Source organism: Myotis lucifugus, unplaced genomic scaffold (assembly GCF_000147115.1).
Source record: "Myotis lucifugus unplaced genomic scaffold, Myoluc2.0 scaffold_0, whole genome shotgun sequence".
NCBI lineage: Eukaryota > Metazoa > Chordata > Mammalia > Chiroptera > Vespertilionidae > Myotis > Myotis lucifugus.
In genome coordinates, this window is record NW_005871048.1 from 59,898,665 (window position 1) to 59,916,978 (window position 18,314).

The following is an 18,314-nucleotide window of genomic DNA, read 5'->3' on the forward strand; positions in this document are numbered from 1 at the left end:
CGGGGGGAGAGACCAAGAGGTCGGTCATTCCTGTCTGTTTGCCGGCCCTGCCACCCCTCCCCCCCCCGCAGGTCGCCCTCTGTGTGTGGGGTGACCGGTGGGGTGGGGGCTTTGGCCTGTCACCGCCCATATCCCCTGCCACCCACCCCTGGTTTCCCATTCACCATCAGGCAATGGGAGCCTGCCGGCAGGGCGGGGGGGCGGGGGGAAGAAGGGACCAAGAGGTGCTCAGTGCACCTTATAGTGACTGGTCGAGTAGTCATTCTGGTCGTTCCGCCATTAGGGTAAATTTGCATATTACCCTTTTATTATTATGATTTTATTATATCAACTTTTAATCCAAAACTAAATCATATCATGTCAACTTCACTAAAAAACATAGAAGAGTACACAAATATATCCTGAAGATAAGTCAATTGTAACCATTGTTATTTCTTTATGAAATTAGTTGATAAAAGGCATACCAATTTTCCCCAAAAGCATGTTTAATTACTTATTTTTATTTTACACAGGCTTTACACAGGCTTATAATTTATATATAATATATATATATATATATAAATCATAACAATAGCTGATATTGCTATCTCACCTCTTATTTAATTTATTAACAAGAATATTTTAGAAAAGGTTCTAAAAATATTTGTACAGTGAATTTGTTGCTTTACTTTGCTATTTTCTAGTCAGAAACTGATGCAAAGTCAGAGAATATGAAATAGACTGCCTGTTGATGAAATGATTGATCTTTTCTTCTATGTGCTAAAATGATGTCAAGAGACATAAAGAAACAAGTACAGTTTAATACATGCACATAACTGTCTTCACGCAACTCATTCTGCATTCTTCTCTTAATAGTTAATTTACTAATGAAGTATGACTCTTTGAAAACTATGTTTTGTAGTTTTAATTCTTTTTATAAAAGCAGTTATGAAATAATTTTATTTGTTCAATCTCTCTGAGTGCTTCTCATCAGAATTTTGTCCCTAGTTATGTCTTATTTTCAAAAAAGCAGTAAAATTATTCCTGATGTTCTATAATTTGCTTCAGTTGACTTCATTTCCCTAAAAAGTCCTCCTTTCCTCATGCTGTATAGCCTTTTTTCTACATTTTATCTTTTTAAAAAAGTCATCTAAAAGTTCAGAGACTTTAAAATAAACCTTGAAGATTTTCACTTTACTATGGCAAGAAACCAAAATGCTATGTGAACAGGTTATATTTTTCAATGTCCCCAAGTGTCAGAAATGAACAAAAGGTAAGTAGTGGAGGTTATGTGACCAAAAAGGTTTCATATAAAGGATAACTGTTCAGAGCTCTTGGGAGAAACAATTTTTTAAATATATGGTTATGATTTGATAAAATACTGAAGTTGTTCCCAGCCAAAAATATAACAGTGGCATTCTCTGAAATTTTTAACTGAGCTTTGATATTATGAGTTATAGTAGAATATTAAATATGAACTATACACAATTTAAAAGCTATTACTAATATGTGAGTGACAAAATGTAGGGTAAAATTGTCTTAATGCTATTTGTCATTCTTATTGAAAACCTCCTTTCTCCTGAAATATTACTTTTCTAATTAATATCTGCTCAAAGAATATTCTGTCATTTTAATTTTAATAAGTGAGGCTTAAAGAGTATACCTCAATTAATTAAAATTGGGCCTACTTATTGGTTAAATCTTTAATACCATTTAAATTTTGAGTGATTTTTTTTATAATTTTGAAAGAAAGAAAACATTCTACCATGAAGTTTTTATCATTCAAATTGAATAATCTATCTAGAAAATACATTTAATTTAAAATTATTGTCTCTGTGACAAACATGTATCTCTTGTGGTAATTTTCATAACTTTAATCTGAAATGTTCTAACATATTTTACCAAGTTTTAACTATAAAATACAATGTCAGACAAATTAAAACAAAATAAAAAACAACACAACATTTTTCTACAAGTATGGAAACAGTATTCTTCCCAGGGATTTGCTGGTCATTTATTTTCCCTTTTCTATGTAGGTAGTAAAATATTGATTTGGTAGAATAACAGCAAGGGTTATTGTTTTTCTTTTATAAGTATTATTAATTTCTCTTAAATCAATAAGTGGATGTCTTTTACACATCTTGGTAAAAATATCCATATTAATTGCAAGTGGAGCAAAATGTCAGAAAAATAAATGATCGTAGTAACTCACAAGACACTGTGGGAAAAATTAATATTCAAACTAAGTATCAAATCACTGATAGACAGTTATCAGAGAATAGCAAGTAAGGTTGGAATATAATTGTATGTTAAATTATTCCATTTGTATCTTATAGCTGCACTCCAATTCTGACAAAGGTGATGGGTCTGTCAAGTACATCCTTACTGGAGAAGGTGCTGGGACCATATTTATCATTGATGATACCACAGGTGACATCCACTCAACGAAAAGCCTGGACAGAGAGCAGAAGACCCACTATGTGCTCCACGCCCAGGCTATTGACAGGCGGACAAACAAGCCTCTTGAACCCGAGTCCGAGTTCATCATCAAAGTGCAAGACATCAATGACAATGCTCCAAAGTTCACAGATGGACCATATATCGTTACCGTGCCTGAAATGTCAGATATGGGTAAGAAAAATCATTTTATACTTTGACTTAATATATTTTTGAGGATCTACAAATATATTTTGAACACATGTTTTAATGTGTGTGTGTGTGTGTGTGTGTGTATGAGTGTGTGTGTAGAAATTTGAAGAAGTTCTAAAATATTTTAATACTTTCCCGTGGCCTAAAGTATTAAGGAATATTGGTTCTAGTTATTATTATATTTAGTAAAATTAAACTTCTGAGTATACTGTATATGTAAGTAATGGTTTGATCTGAGGAAAACACTATCATAACTTTGAAAAAAACAGCAATTCTTGATTAACTGACAGGTTTTTCTGGCCATGTAAATTTTTCTAGTATATTGTTAAGAACATAGCAACACATTCAAAGCGACAATTTGCATAGATAAGAAAAGACAATATAACATCATAAGTCTTTTGGTATGTCTTTTAAGCTTATAGTTTATGAACCAATTAGAATAGTATTAATAGTACAAATAATAGCTACATTAATCAGTAAAACTTTACACATACTCTTAAACATTTATATAACATACATTTTTAAATATAACAACAACCCTGTGAAGTATTTTGAATACCACTTTTAAAATGTATGAGTGACATAAGCCAGTTAAAGAAAGACAAATATCACATGATTTCACTTAGTTGTGGAATCTAATGAACAACTAACCTGACAAACAAAATAGATCAAGAGGTATGATGCATGGAACAGAATAACAGATCTCAGTGGGGGTGGTAAGTGGGAGGGGACAGGAACATATATGCATAACCTATGGATAAAGACAATAGTGTAGGGAAAGCCTGGAGTTGGTGGAGGGGGTAAAAAGTAATAATAATAATAATGTACAAAATGGCATACAGTACTTAAGTAACTTGTCTAAATTCTCATGTTCAGAAATGGGCCAAAAATATCAACTCCAGCTTCTTCTGAATGCAAAGCTTACACAGCAGTTAATAACTTATAGTCCAGGTTTCCAGTCACCTGATGATCTGGCAATTTCCCCACCACTCACAGATGTCTGTGGTCCAGCTATTTTATTTTATCTTTATCTCATGTGATTAACTTCCAAAATGTAATTAAAGTTCATCTATAATAATAATAATTTTGACCATTCCTGAGACTTAAAGCTTAGATTTAGAATATATGATTTGAATAAAGATTATTTTCCACGTGTGTACATTAGAGGCATTAGAATATGAATGTATGGAAGGTCATGTGAAAGTGGAAGGAGAAACTCACTTTACATTGGGTGCTTAAGAATAGGTGATACATCAACTCTAATCCATATTAATAAAAGCATAATATGCTAATTAGACCAGATGTCCTTCCAGACGACCTTCCGGATGAAGCCGGGGCTGTGAGGGAAGCCCAGGTCCTGGTTGCCAGAGGAAAGCCAGTGCTGGCACCCGGAGGAAGGAAGGCCTACTCTTGCACGAATTTTGTGCACCAGGCCTCTAGTTTTAGAAATAAAAAGCTAGCAATGCTGTAGAGTAGGGCCAGCAAACAATGGCAGGGAGACGAAGCCAGCCTGCTGTTTGTTTTCGGAAGTAATGTTTTACTGGAACACAGTCATAGCCATTCATCTCTACTGTGCCTGCGGTAGTCTGGGTACTGCTGTGGCAGAGTTGAGTAGTTGCAGTCAAGACTGACTCACAGAGCCTAAAACACTTCCTGTGTTGAAAAAGACAGAAAAGGTTGCCAGCCTCCACTGTAAGGGCTTTCAGGAAACGAGGCCAGAGGTAGGGGGAATAATGTGAGGATGGTGGTGTAGTCCTGATAATAGAGCTGGCATCTGTTGATTTAGGGCAGTCCGTGTTCTGCCAGCCTTGCTGAATACGCATATATGCAGAAATATGGCACTTGTTACAAATAGTAGGGTCATGCTTACTCCCTTTACATAGACACTGTCAGTGATCTAATACTCAGCCTTACCTTCTGTGTTACTAACAGAACTCAGTTTTGTTCAGGGTGGCACTTTGCAGAGTCAAATGTTCATCTCCCATCACTCCTTTTCATCTAGGAGTGGCCATGTGACTTAATTCTAGCTGGCACGATGTAAGTGGAGTACAAAGAGGGAGCTTCCAGGAAAGATGTAGGTCTGTGGACTAAAAGCCGTAGCTGGCACACATATGTCACCACTGCCATGTTCCTTTCTTGCTGCCTATAATGCAGACGTGGTGTGGAAATGCAGCAGCTGCTAGCAACCACAGGAGCAAAGGTCTTGCTAAGTGAGATGGAGCAGAGAGAGAAAAGGGCCTGGACCTGGTGCTCCAGTCCTGGCCTGCCCATCCCAAAACCTTTCTTCTGAAAATAAACCTCTTTCTATTTAAGCTCTTCCATTCAATCTCAGATACATGAAGGTACATTGAACCTGAATTGGTACTTGGCCAACTTCTAGGTTTCTACATGGACCTAATAAGCAAAAAGTAGGACCTAATATTGAATCTAAAGGAACAGGGAGAGAGGGTTCAGCATCAGATAAGAAATAGCCATGTCATTTTCCATGAAGTGCTTTGGTTTGCAAATAATACATGAAGTCCTCACTCCTTTCTCCTTTCACTGTGTAATTAGGATGCTAGTTGATTTTGCTATGATGGCAATGTTCCTTTCTGGCTGTGGTGTTGCTAAGAGTTTTCAGAGACCTAAATCTTGCTTGCCATCAACTGTAAAATCAATTCCATCTGTACAAGTTCTGATCAGTGGATAAAAGGAGATTGGACATTTTGCATTTAGACTTGGAGTTCTACAGAAAATCTAAAATTGATCCCCACAAAATAAGTTAGTTTTGTCAGAGTCTGTGACTACAAGTTGACACAGCAGTTGTGATAATGACCACTGAAATAGCTCTAGGGAATATTTATTGAGCACTTAGCATGTGTCAGGCATGGCATGCTGTTTGCAATAATTTCATGCTTGCATAATCATGAAGGCAGCATTAAAATGATCTTTGTTTTACAGAGGGTGAAACAGATATTTAGAATTAAGTAATTTGCCCAAGATTGCATGTTTAGTGAGAAGTGCAATTGGGAAATATTTCTAAGCTAGGCAGAGCTTTACCTTTTGAGTTTCCTTTTTTTTAATATAGTAAAAATACTAAAATCTGGATCAATATATTTGTTGAATCATTACAACAAAATAGTAGGTGCTCCAGAAGCCATTAGTTTACTAAACCAGCAGTGGGATTCTTATTTTTGACCCAGTAGAGTAGATTGGATGTTATTATAATGTTCCTTTTATTTAAGAGATAGGATTTGGGGATGGTCAAACACTATGAAGAGAAAAATTTTTCATAATTGCCTGGAAATATGGGAATAGCCATTTATTTATTCTAGAATCAAATCCCTAAGGAGTCCAACAGGTACATGCTTTTGAAAAGAAATCCTCTGAAAATCTCAAAATTATGTATATTAGGCATAGTGTGGATAAAGACAGTGGACCGTTTCCAGTTAGGCATGTTTACCAAAAACTGAGATCCTTTGTAACATGGATGGTGTGGAGTAGTCCAGGGCCATTTTCTGGAGTAGAAAGTAGCCTCATTAACTCAGCTAAGGAGTGGAGTTCAAATGGAGGACCAAGCATGCTCGAGATATTCGGACAGTGTGAAAGAGTGTATTTTTCTCCATGCTTAAGAACAAAGTAGCCTGGCCTGTGCGGATCACTGGTTGAGCATTGACCTATGAACCAGGAAGTCATGGTTTGATATCCCATCATGGCACATGCCTGGGTTGTGGGCTAGAACCCCAGTATGAGGCATGCAGGAGGCAACTGAAGAATGATTCTCTCTCATCATTGATGTTTCTATCTCTTCCTTCCTCTCTGAAATCAATGAAAATATTTTTTAAAAGAACAAAGTAAATGATTAAGCAATAAAAACAGAAACTTTCAATCTGCTAATGAAAACATAACCACTAAACAGCAAAAAAAAACACTGCTGATAAAATACTTTAATATAAGCTATGAATCCAATAACCAATAAGAAATAAGACATGAATTTAAGTGAATAAACATTTGAAATTACAGATGTCACATAATAATGCTAAAGCTAATATGATGAAAGATAAATAAATATATGTAAACATCATGGATGGCAGACAGAGGACTAATTTTTATTACATAAGGGCCTTTTTGTTTCTTTGTTTGTCTGTTGTTGTTTATTGAGGTACCATTGGTTAATAACATTATATAAGTTTCAGGTGTCCAGCATTATAATTTGGTATCTGTATCACCAGCAAAATCTAGTTTCCATTCATCATCATATATTTCTCCCTCCCAACCACTCCCATAACCCTCTCGTTACCACCATTCTGTTGTCTGTATCTATGAGTTTGTTCTAATTTTGTTTTCTTAGTTTATGTTTTTGTTTGTTTTAGATTCCATATATGTATGTGTGAAATCATACATTTTTTGGCCAGTTCCATCTGACATTTCACTTAGCATAATACCCTCAATATCCATTCTCTGTTGTCACAAATGGCAATATTTTATCTTTTTAAGAATGAGTAGTAGTTCATTGTATTTATATATCATATCTTCTTTATCCACTCATCTATTGATGGACGCTTAGGTTGTTTCCGTATCTAGGCTATTGTAAATAAGCTACAATTAACAAAGGGTACATGTATCTTTCTGAATTAGTGTTTTTATATTCTTCTGATAAATATTCCAAAGTAGGATTGCTGAATCATTTATTTATTTTTTTTTTAAATCCTCACCTGAGGACATTTTTTTCCATTCATGTTTAGAGAGAGTGGAATGGAGAGGGAGAGACCGAGAGAAACACTGATGTGAGAGAGACACATCGATTGGTTGCCTCTCACAAGTCCCTGACCAGGGCCAGAAACCTGCAACTGAGGTACGTGCCCTTGACCAGAATTGAACCTGGGACCCTTCAATCACAGGCCGATGCTCTACCCACTGAGCCAAACAGGCTATGGCGGGGATTGCGGGATTATAAGGTAGTTTTATTATTTTATTTTTTGAGGAAACTCCCCATTATTTTCCATACTGGCTGTAACAATTTATAATCCCACCAACAGTTAACTGTTCTATATGGGGCTTTAAATATATATATATATATATATATTACACTCAAATTAAAATGGGGGAAATTATATTCAAGGAGATTCATAGAAAAAAATAAATACACTGTAATTATCCCCTCCAAGCCTCAAATTTTACTAGTAATTTAAGAAACCACAAAGGAGAAGGAGATACCAATGTTCACCTACCAAGTATGCAGGTTCGATAATCACAGAATTGTTAATGTGCAGAGCTATTAGCAGAAGGGTATATTCCCTTAGGTTTTATAGGAATTTGGCAATATCTATTAATATTTAAAAACAAACATACTAATTTGTTGGACAATATCTATCATAGATAACTATTCTATAGGTACACCCACATGGATATGGGAAGATGTAGGTAAAAGAGTGCCCACTGCAGTATCATTCATAATATTCCAAAATTGGAAACATGCTTAAAGTACGGATAAGGAAGTTTTCAAATAAGTGCTTCTTCAAAACATACACAGATACCCTTTGCAACCTTAAAATAAATGGATTTGTATGTATATGCTGACATACAGAGATCTCTATTATTTTTGTAAGAAGAGTTTTCAGAAATGCATTTGGAATAGCCTTCAGTTTGAGAAAATAAGTGTGTATTGCAGAATACGTGTGGTTGACATGAATACTTAATTTAAAAATGTCAGTTTTTAATACTAGTAAAGGCCAACAGTGTAGATAGGTGACAACAAAATTTTCCCCAGTATATGGTGCTTTATGAAATCACTGTGCTTATCATAATCTCATTAACTGAGTCTTGAATTAGCTAGTAATTTTTTAAAAATGTTGTTGTCGTTGTTGTTTTCTCTCCTTATATCTCTCCAGTTCTCTCTGAAGAGAGGGAGAAAGATTGAAAGCATGTAATCTACTGAGAAATGTTGATAGTGGGTAGTAATAAAATGGTAAACAAAACAATGACCCTAAGTTTGAGCAGCTTGCAGACATAAAAACAGAAAATTTTAATGTAGTGTTTGATAAGCAAAATATAGAGGAACTCTGGAGTGGGCAGAGTCTAGCTGGCAGATAAGAGAAGACGTCCTCTGTGAATCTAACATAATAAATAGGAGTTTGTCAGTTGGACAAAAAAAAAGGGCATTTCTCATAGAGAATACAATGATGAAAAATACTCCTCCCTTCCCTGTGAGTTGAAGGGAGTGTGTGTGTGTGTGTGTGTGTGTGTGTGTGTGTGTGTGTGTGGTGTATTTAAAGGTGGATAAGCAGGATCATCATGCAAATGATGAATTCCCTTCATAGCTTAGCAAAATATGCTATGAGAATACAGAGAAGATAGCACCAGAGACTCTCAGGGTGCACAGTTTTTTATCAGATTATTATTTCTTGTGTATCTGTAGTGCTAAGTAATGGTCATGGAGCCCTCCAAGTAATTGCTGTGCACTATACTGCCAGGGAAAAAGTCTAATGTGCTTACATATTTCTTGTCAGTGGGTAATATAAGCAGGCAAAGTCTCTGGGATTCTGGATGGTTTAATAAAGAAAGATACAAAATAAACTGTAGTGGTTTTCGATGCATGTTTTAATAAAGTTTTTCTTTATCTCTCTGATTTACATCATGTAATTTCAACCACTATCTAGGGAATCATATCCCTGAGGGCAGGGTTTTTTTATCCAGACACTTTGGACTGCATAATTCTTTGTCTTGGGAGCTGGCTTGTGCATTGTAGGATTTTAGCAGCATTCCTGGTCTCTGCCCACTAAATGGCCATAGCATCCTTCCCACTGCTGCCATATCATGATGTGTTCAGGCATTGCCAAATGCTCTCTGGGGGGCAAAACTGCTCTCAGTTGAGAACATCTGTCCTAGAGAACATGCAAGAGAAAAGAAGGAAAACATTTTGAAGTAGAATCATGAATTGAAGAATATGGTATTTTTCACATTTATAGTCACTTCCAAAAAGAATGCCATAATGTTAGAATGTTCATGTTATATATTTTATGAACAAAAACCATCCTGTCTGCCCAGGTAAGTATTTTTTATGTTTAAATATTAATTGCCACATTCAAATGCACAATGTGATGAAAACAGCAGCAAAAACATTTGCATAAGTTTTATGTGCTGAAAGAACAGTTGCATGGCTACTTTAATGGCACGGATCTTATTTAAAAATAATTACATTTACCTTTTTAAAGCATTAATTGAGAAAAGGATCATTTGAATCACAGTCAGTGTCTAGTAAGCTATTGGCTGTCATATTGCTTTTTTCATTACTTATCTAGAAACTAGAGGCCCAGTGCACGAAATTTGTGCATGGTGTGTGTGTGTGTGTGTGTGTGTGTGTGTGTGTGTGTTCCTCAGTCCAGCCTGCAACCTCTCCAATCTTGGACCCTTCAAGGGATGTCCGACTGCCCAGTGGGATTGGGCCTAAATGGGCCGTCGGACATCCCTCTCACAATCCAGGACTTCTGGCTCCCAACCACTCGCCTGCCTGCCTGCCTGATTGCCCCTAACTGCTTCTGCCTGCCAGCCTGATCACCCCCTAACCACTCCCCTGCCTTCCTGATCACTCCCTAACCACTCCCCTGCCATCCTGATCACCCCCTAACCACTCTCCTGCCAGCCTGATCAACACCTAACTGCTCCCTGCTGGCCTGATTGCCCCTAACTGCCCTACCCTGCAGGCCTGATCACCCACAACTGCTCTCCCCTGCTGGCCATCTTGTGATGGCCATCTTTGACCACATGGGGGCAGTCATCTTGTGTATTGGAGTGATGGTCAGTTTGCATATTACCTCTTTATTAGATAGGATGGAATCAGATTAAACAAAGTGAACATATACTAGTATGGACAGGATGACAGTGTGATGATATGAAGGGCCAGTGTAATCTGAGTAGACCACCAAGAGACTGGTCCACATTGTACTGATGCACATTTAACATTTTCTCCTGTGATATACAGTCCATGATTGTCCCAACTGTGATGACTTTACTATCTTCTATAAATTATTCTATAGAAATATTTTTTAAATTTGGTTTTACATAATTTTACTAAATGTCTAATTTTTCAGAAATGAGACTAGGAATTGAAAAGTCAATAATATTGTCATGTGGAGCAAAGAGGAACATTACCATGAATTAAAATTATTCCTGCTTTTGGAGTCAGCATTTAAGCTCTTGTGTGGCAGTTTAGCAATGAAGACAGAAGGAATGAAATTTTATATGCAAACAGTATTGCCATTCTTGGATGAAAAGGGTGGTATATGTCTAAGACATTTAGTGATGTTACAAGGACATATTATTATTTAAAAAGTTCCCTTCTATTTGTATGTACATATACCTAGATTTCTGCAACAATAGTCTTGCTTTCACCGGGAATCAGGAGTGTTTAGTATAAATTTAAATATGGTTGCATTGCAGTCACTTTAAATTTTTTAAAAATGCTTTATATCTAAAGTTGTTTCAAAGGAAACCATACCAAATCACGATCCAATTTGCCTGAAAATAAATGTCATATCTTCTTTGTTTTTCACTGAAACATATTTATAAGAAAATATATAAATCTCTACCTGTTCTCTTCTGTATATTAATAAATATACCTATAATTGAACATTATTTAAAAGCTCTTTAGAAATGATAACATATGATATAAATGTTTTTAATTTACTAGAGAGATCAACATATTACTTTATATGAAAATTGCATGCATTATTTAAAAACTTTAACTTCCATTAATTACTGAAACTTAGTTTGGGATATATAAAAAAGATATAAATTTCATATAGTAAAATTTCTACTATATGAACCTTAAGTTCTGCGAGGTTCATTATTTGGAGATGTACTGAAACAACCCTAATCATTTTCCTGTCGTCTTTGTTCCCCTCTCTGATCTCACACCCACAGGCTCATTTCTATTTGCAGCTGTGTTCTGTGTTGCACAGCAACAAGTAGGGACACCAGCTGTGCTTACTTTATTGCACTGTTTGTAGGGGGACTGATTTAGTTCTGCCCAAACATCTAGGGAGCTTCACCCTGGATCTCTTCCAAGATTCTAGTAGACGTTTTTAAATCACTACCCTGGGGCATAATCTTCTAAATGAGGCCATTTCTGTACTTGTACATGGTAACTTAGAGTGCATTTGAGTCCTAACACAAGACAAATGATAAATCATAAGTTGTACAAAAATGTCTAAGGTTCATATTTTTTTCTTCTCGTTTTCTATCCTACATCTTTTTGTCTATGTCAGTTAGCTATTGTGTAACAAACCAACGTACAACTTAGTGGCTCAAAAAATCATTTTACAGCAGACTGTCAGAAAAACAAATTAGGAAAACAATCTCACTTACAAATCCATTAAGAACTATAAAATACTTAGGAATAAATCTAATCAAGGAGGCAAAAAATCTGCACAATGAAAACTATAATACATGTCTGCAAGAAAATGAAAATACACACAAATGGAAAGATATTTCATGCTCATGGATTAGAAGAAATAATATTGGTAAAATGTCTATACTACCCAAAGCAATCTGTAGATTCAGGCCAATTCCTATCAACATCCCAGTGGCATTTTTCCAAAGAAGTAGAAAAATCAATGTAAAATTTGTATGGAACCCCTAAAGACCCAAAGCGGAAGAAATCCTGAGAAGTAACAAAGATGGAGGCATCACATTTCCAGATTGCAAACTATATTACATAGCTATGTTAATAAAAACAGTGTGGTATCAGCATTAAAACAAATACGTAGGTCAATGGAACATGCTAAGAGAGACCAGAAATAAACCTATGTGTATATCTAGTCAGGTAATCGCTGACAAAGAGCCAAGAATATATAGTGGGGAAAGAATAGTCTCTTTGTCAAATGGTGCTGGGAAAATTGGATAGCCATATGCAAAACAATAACACTGGACCCCTATCTTATACCACACACAAAAATATACTCAAAGTGGATTAGAGAGTTGGGTGTAAGACCTGAAACTAAAACTCTTAAAAGAATACATATATTTTAATGACACTTCTGTTTAATTGTTGATTGATCTACCAGGTTGTATTTTATGATACTTCTGATTCCTAAGTTTCTCCATTAACTTTTATGAAAGTAGACTTGATTTGGGACTCCCCAAAATAACTGATTGATTTATAATATAAATTACTTTATTGGAATAAATAGTTTCACCATAAGTTGAACCCAATTTACAAATCACTGCATTAGAGTATATGCTTCCCAAATTCCATTCTAAAAATTAGATGTGCAATGAACTCTCCCATGCAGATGCATCTGGACTGCCCTGACGTACTTCCAAGGGAGAAAACAAGAAAAAGGCAGGAGATAATGTGACTATTAAATAGGATTCAACAAATCATGAATGAGTGGAGCAAAAGAGTATATGGGAAAGAATGGCATACAGCATAATAGACAGGCCCAAGCTCGAGTGCTGCCTTCTCCAATTGTCAACTGTAGAACCTTTGAAACCTCAGTGCCTACATCTGTAAAATGGTTTGAAATTTAATTTTTTCAATAGGTTAATCTCATTATTCAAATAAATGGCATAGAGCAGAGGGGTTTCCATATCATTGCCATTCAATACATTTTTTTATTCAAGAAATATAATATAAAATTTACTTGAGTAATATGAAATTTAGCATTAGGCATTCTTATTAAAAAAGGATATAATTGAAGATACACAGAGATTAACACTAGCCAAGATTTAAAATAGAAGAGTAACTTTTGTTTTGGTACCTAGTTGTTTCATAAGTGTTGTTGAAGAAGGATTTTTCTTTAATCAAATGATTCTTGGGTGAATACTCAAAGCATTATAGAATGGCACGATGACTAGAACCCTGTGCTATCGCTCTGTTTGGTGAAATTACAGCCCTCCTGTGTAGAATGACATTTAAACTATAGCTTGATGACTATTGCTTTTTTACTTTCTCTGGAAAAATCTTCTGAGAATTAAGCCTTAAGAGATTTCTTCAGAGAGGTACTCTCAGGCTTCCTAAGTCCTCAGCTTATTTTTACCCAAATTTCTGGCTCCACATTGAGTCACTTGAGATTTTATCAAAGCTGTGAACCCTGACAAGTCATGCATAACGATTTGCGATCTCAGAGAATATTTGCTTGGTATTAAAATGGCTTATTAAATATTTCAAATCGGTCTTCAGAGACGTTCAAGAAAGTCCACTCTTTCTGCTTCTCATTGGCATGTAACTTTATAAAATGTGTGCAATTTATAAAGCTGTAGTACAAAAAGAAAGTGAATCAAAAGAATGACACAGGGCAATCCGCAAAGGAAACAGGATTTCAGTTTTATTGTAGAAAAGATATCTTGAAAGCTTTTTTATGTACTTAAATCATTTTCAGATTTGTATAAGACATCAGCTGAGGGACACTGATCCGTAGCATGGGAACAGTTAAGAGTGCACCATAGGAAATATTTACCAAGAAAAGATTATACCCTAAGTAACTAATGAAACTTTGAAATGCAATGCTTCTGTATTGTTTTAATGGAAACTGTTGTGAAAGTTAAGAAAACATGTAGCACTTTTAAGTTGTTGTTTTTTCTTAATGAAAACTAAATATGTAGGGAAGGGACTGTTGATTTAGTATTTTTTGACCAAATCCATATAATAATTTTCATAAAAAATGGAATTATTATTTTAATATTCTGGTGGAATAATGATCTTATAGTTATCACTTTATATATTTTCATTTGAAAATCTAGCACAGGAAAGGATAATAATTATTTCTTTTCTACTATCTATGCAATTAGGGCACAAAGCATGAATAAATGAATTGAATGGTCCAATATAGGACACTTTACATAGACATAGATATATAAATATTAATGATTTTTTTCACTTAAACTTTTAACCAGAAATAAAAATTCATTAAAATGACCAACATAACAAACTAATTTATTTAAAAGTGCCAACAGGCTATATTACAAATAGTGTCTAATGTTTTAAAAAATCAAATACTATTGCCTTAGGTGGTTTGGCTCAATGGATAGCGAGTCAGCCTGTGGGTTGAAGGGTCCTGGTTCAATTCTGGCCAAGGGCACATGCCTGGGTTGTGGGCTCAATCCCCAGTGTGGGGTGTTTAGGAGTCATCCAATCAATGATTCTCTCTCATCATTGATGTTTCTATCTATCTATCTATCTATCTATCTATCTATCTATCTATCTATCTCTCCCTCCCTCTCCCTTCCTCTCTGAAATAAAAATAAATAATAATAAAAAATAAAATACCATTATTTATTGCTTACTTTAATTTTTCTCTTGTGAGATTAACTTCTAATTTTACCTCATTTATGGTGTATCTGGTATCAAATAGTACAGGAAATTATGCCTCATTTTTCCTGGACTTGTACCCTCAGACTCTTGCTCAGAATCTGTTAAAGGAACAACCGTAAATTCTGAGAATAAATGTCATTCTTCCCACTGCAATTGTCGCACACGGTGTTAGTTTGCTAGGGCCGCTGTACCAAAGTACTACCAAGTGGGTGGCTAAAACAGCAGTTTATCGTGTCACTGTTCCTGAAGCTAGAAGTCTGAGGTCCCGGTGACAGCAGGCCATGCTCCCTCCTAAATCACTGGGGAAGGATGTGTTCAAAGCCTCTCCTCTGGCTTCTAGTGGTTTGCTGAGCATGCTTGACTTCCCTTGGCTTGTGGAAGTATCACCCCAATCTCTGCCTCCATGTTCATATATACTTCACCGCGTGTGTGTGTGTGTGTGTGTGTGTGTGTGTGTGTGTGTCTTCAAATTTCCCATTTCTATAAGGACACCAGTCCTGTTGGATTAGGGGCCCACTCTACTCCAGAATGATCTCATCTAAACCAATTACATTGACAGTGACCTTATTTCCAGGTCATTGTACTGGAATTTAAAACTCCAACATATAAAATTCCAGGGGAAATAATCCAACTCATAGCACATACTTTAAGCGTTCTTATTTTTTTGATTACTTATATGTTTTAAATGAAAAAGAAAGCATTTTTTTCTAATTTAAATACTTCCCAAAGCACCAGTGGTTCTTATAATTTTCCCATCTGAACTTAAAATTAATTAGAGTGTAGGTAATTTTCGTTTGGCCTGAAACTTCCTTATTAATTCTCTTTGGTAAGAAATCCTTGAACACTTGAGCAAGAGATTTATTTTCCATCCCTCTTGTTTATCTCTCCTGCTGCTGTCTCCTGGGGCAAGCTGACTTTGCCTTGCTCTGTGCTATGCATATACCTCTGCTCCCTTCAGCCAGCTATTTGTTACTCAAAGTGGCAGCCTGATACCTTCAGATACCACCAAAGTACAGTGAGAGAGGCAATCTGCTGTTCCTTGTTTCACACACAAATAGAACCACCCGGTACCCGTGTGGTCTGCAGCACAGAGATGTGTTAAGGACTGTAGTTTGTGACCCAAGTAGAGGGCTATTATATTTTCTTTTCTTCCCCTAAAACCCTTTCCTGCTGTTTACTTAACTCTTCTACTTTAACCATCACTCAGCCAATACCTCCAGTCTACCTTTCTTTCTTTTCTATCTCCTTTCCTACCTTGTTCTTTCTTGTCCATTTGTCACTACTTTCATGCTTCTCAGCTTTCACTTAACAAGGCTGGGTTTTATAGACACCTCAAGCCAAGCAGAGCACGCTTTCTCCTTCATGCGGTGATCCAGCCCATCACCATAAATGAGGTGTGATCTTGTACTGTTTCTTTTTCTCAGCTTCTCCATGAATGGTTGCTTGGGGACTATTTTAAGATGTTAAAAACGATTTAGACTTAAATTACTATTGCAAAACCAGAGCAAGTTTCAAAAGCTTGTGATTGTATAAGTGTGGCTTCTTAATGGCCATTATTTTACAATATTCTATCCTGTTTTCTCTTTTTTGAATCTTAGTCATCCCTATAAGCCAGGTATTATTAGCATTTTTTCCTATCAGGTCAAATATTTTACTGGTAATATTTTATAACATTTTGTCCACTGTTATAGCCTGACCAGGGAAATTACTACAGATTTTAATTAGTTTCAGTGAGGTACCGATGAAAATGTCTCCTAAATCAACATTTCTCTGTAAATATCTACCTACTGGTATTCTCTAAACAAGTTGGAGAGATGAATATTGGAGCATGTGTCATTAATATTCTATAATAGTAATAATCATACTTAGTAGTGGAAGAGATAGTTTACATATGATTAGCTCTGGTAAGTACAATAAAGCCAGAACATGTAGTGCTAGAATCTGAAAATTCATGGTGCACACAAAGAAGGCTTTCTAAGAATGGACTAGCACTGAGGCAAAAAGACTTTTTTTTTTACTTTTAATTTTGATATCACAGATTCACATGCAGTCATGAGAAATGATATGGAGAGATTCCTTATGCCTATATCCTTTACACAGTTTTTCCCAATGGTAGCATATTGCAAAACTATAAAATGATATTATTATTAGTGGATGTCCTCTGTGTCCCCATGGCTGCCTGTGGAAGTGGGCTTCCTGGGTGCTTCTGGAATAAGAATTTCCGGAGGCCCCCACGGGAGGATGAGGTATTCTTGAAAGTTTTATTTCTGTGGAATTAAGCCCCTCCGTTTCCAAGGTCCCATCTCTGGCTTTTTTCACCGGGTATACTTCTCTGAAGATTCATTTCAGTTGTCACAAATATCAATAGTCTGTTTATTTTTATTGCTAAGTAGTTTTTGATAGTATGAATGTACCATAGTTTGTTTAATCATTGCCCCATTGAAGGCTATCTGGGTTGTGTTCATCTGAGAGCTACTATGAATGATGTAACTCTGAATATTTGTAAACAGGTTTTTATGTGAACATATATTTTTATTACTTTAATATGAATGCCCAAGAGTACAACTTGCTGGGTTATATGGTAAATGTATGTTCAGTTTTACAAGAATCTGCTAAACTTACATTTCCAGCAGTATAAGGGTGACCTAGTTTCTCAGCATTCTCACCAGCATTTGGTGTTGCAATTGTATTTTATTACCCATAATTAGAGATTTCTTTTAGAAATAACACAGTCAGTCCCCCTTTTCTGGGTATGCCTAATTACTAATTATATTTCTGCTTAGAATATCAATGTAACAATACTATTTAGCCCAGAATCATAGCGTATTACTAAAAGTCATACATTTTTGGTCTGCTAATAAGAATTTTCAGTTGCCCTTCTCATACTAATTCTTTTAAGTTCTCTAGGATCCCTTGTAGGCAAAGGACAAGCTTTGTTTAAAGTTCTGTTGGAATTTAGACTCATAATAGGTGTGTCATACCTACATATTTGAAGTAATTACTAAAATTAAAGACTGACCATTGTCAGTACTTCCATAGTCAAGTGCCAAAATGAATGCAAAATTTTATAGAGGCTTACTTGGTTGTGGAAATATTTTTGTTTGATATAAAACCTGTACTAGTAGGTAGAATTTTCTAGTGTGGCAAATTAAATATCAAGTATGCACTTCTAGATGACTCATCAAATACATGTTATAAATAAATGAGAGCTCTTAACCACTAATTCTACAGTGAAGTTGTATTGCCCTTAATAGATGGTTGTCATGTTACACTTAGATCAGTTTTATTTGTGAATAACTCAATATTAGATTGATTTATCTAACCATTCAAATAATGTTTAAAAGGTGTAAACATAAAGAAACTAGCATAATAGATCCAAAAAATTAGTACCACA

The 18,314-nt window shown here is 35.6% G+C and overlaps 1 protein-coding gene across 3 annotated transcripts in view; it reads left to right on the top strand.

Moving 5' to 3' along the window:
• The window catches only part of CDH18 (cadherin 18), a 215,025-nt gene that overhangs the window by 41,335 nt on the left and 155,376 nt on the right, over nucleotides 1-18,314 (top strand). For all 3 annotated transcript variants that reach the window (XM_023752842.1, XM_023752871.1, XM_023752901.1), the window contains exon 2: nucleotides 2,316-2,610. In XM_023752842.1, the coding sequence (XP_023608610.1) occupies nucleotides 2,316-2,610 (295 nt within the window). The remainder of the gene's footprint in view (nucleotides 1-2,315; nucleotides 2,611-18,314) is intronic.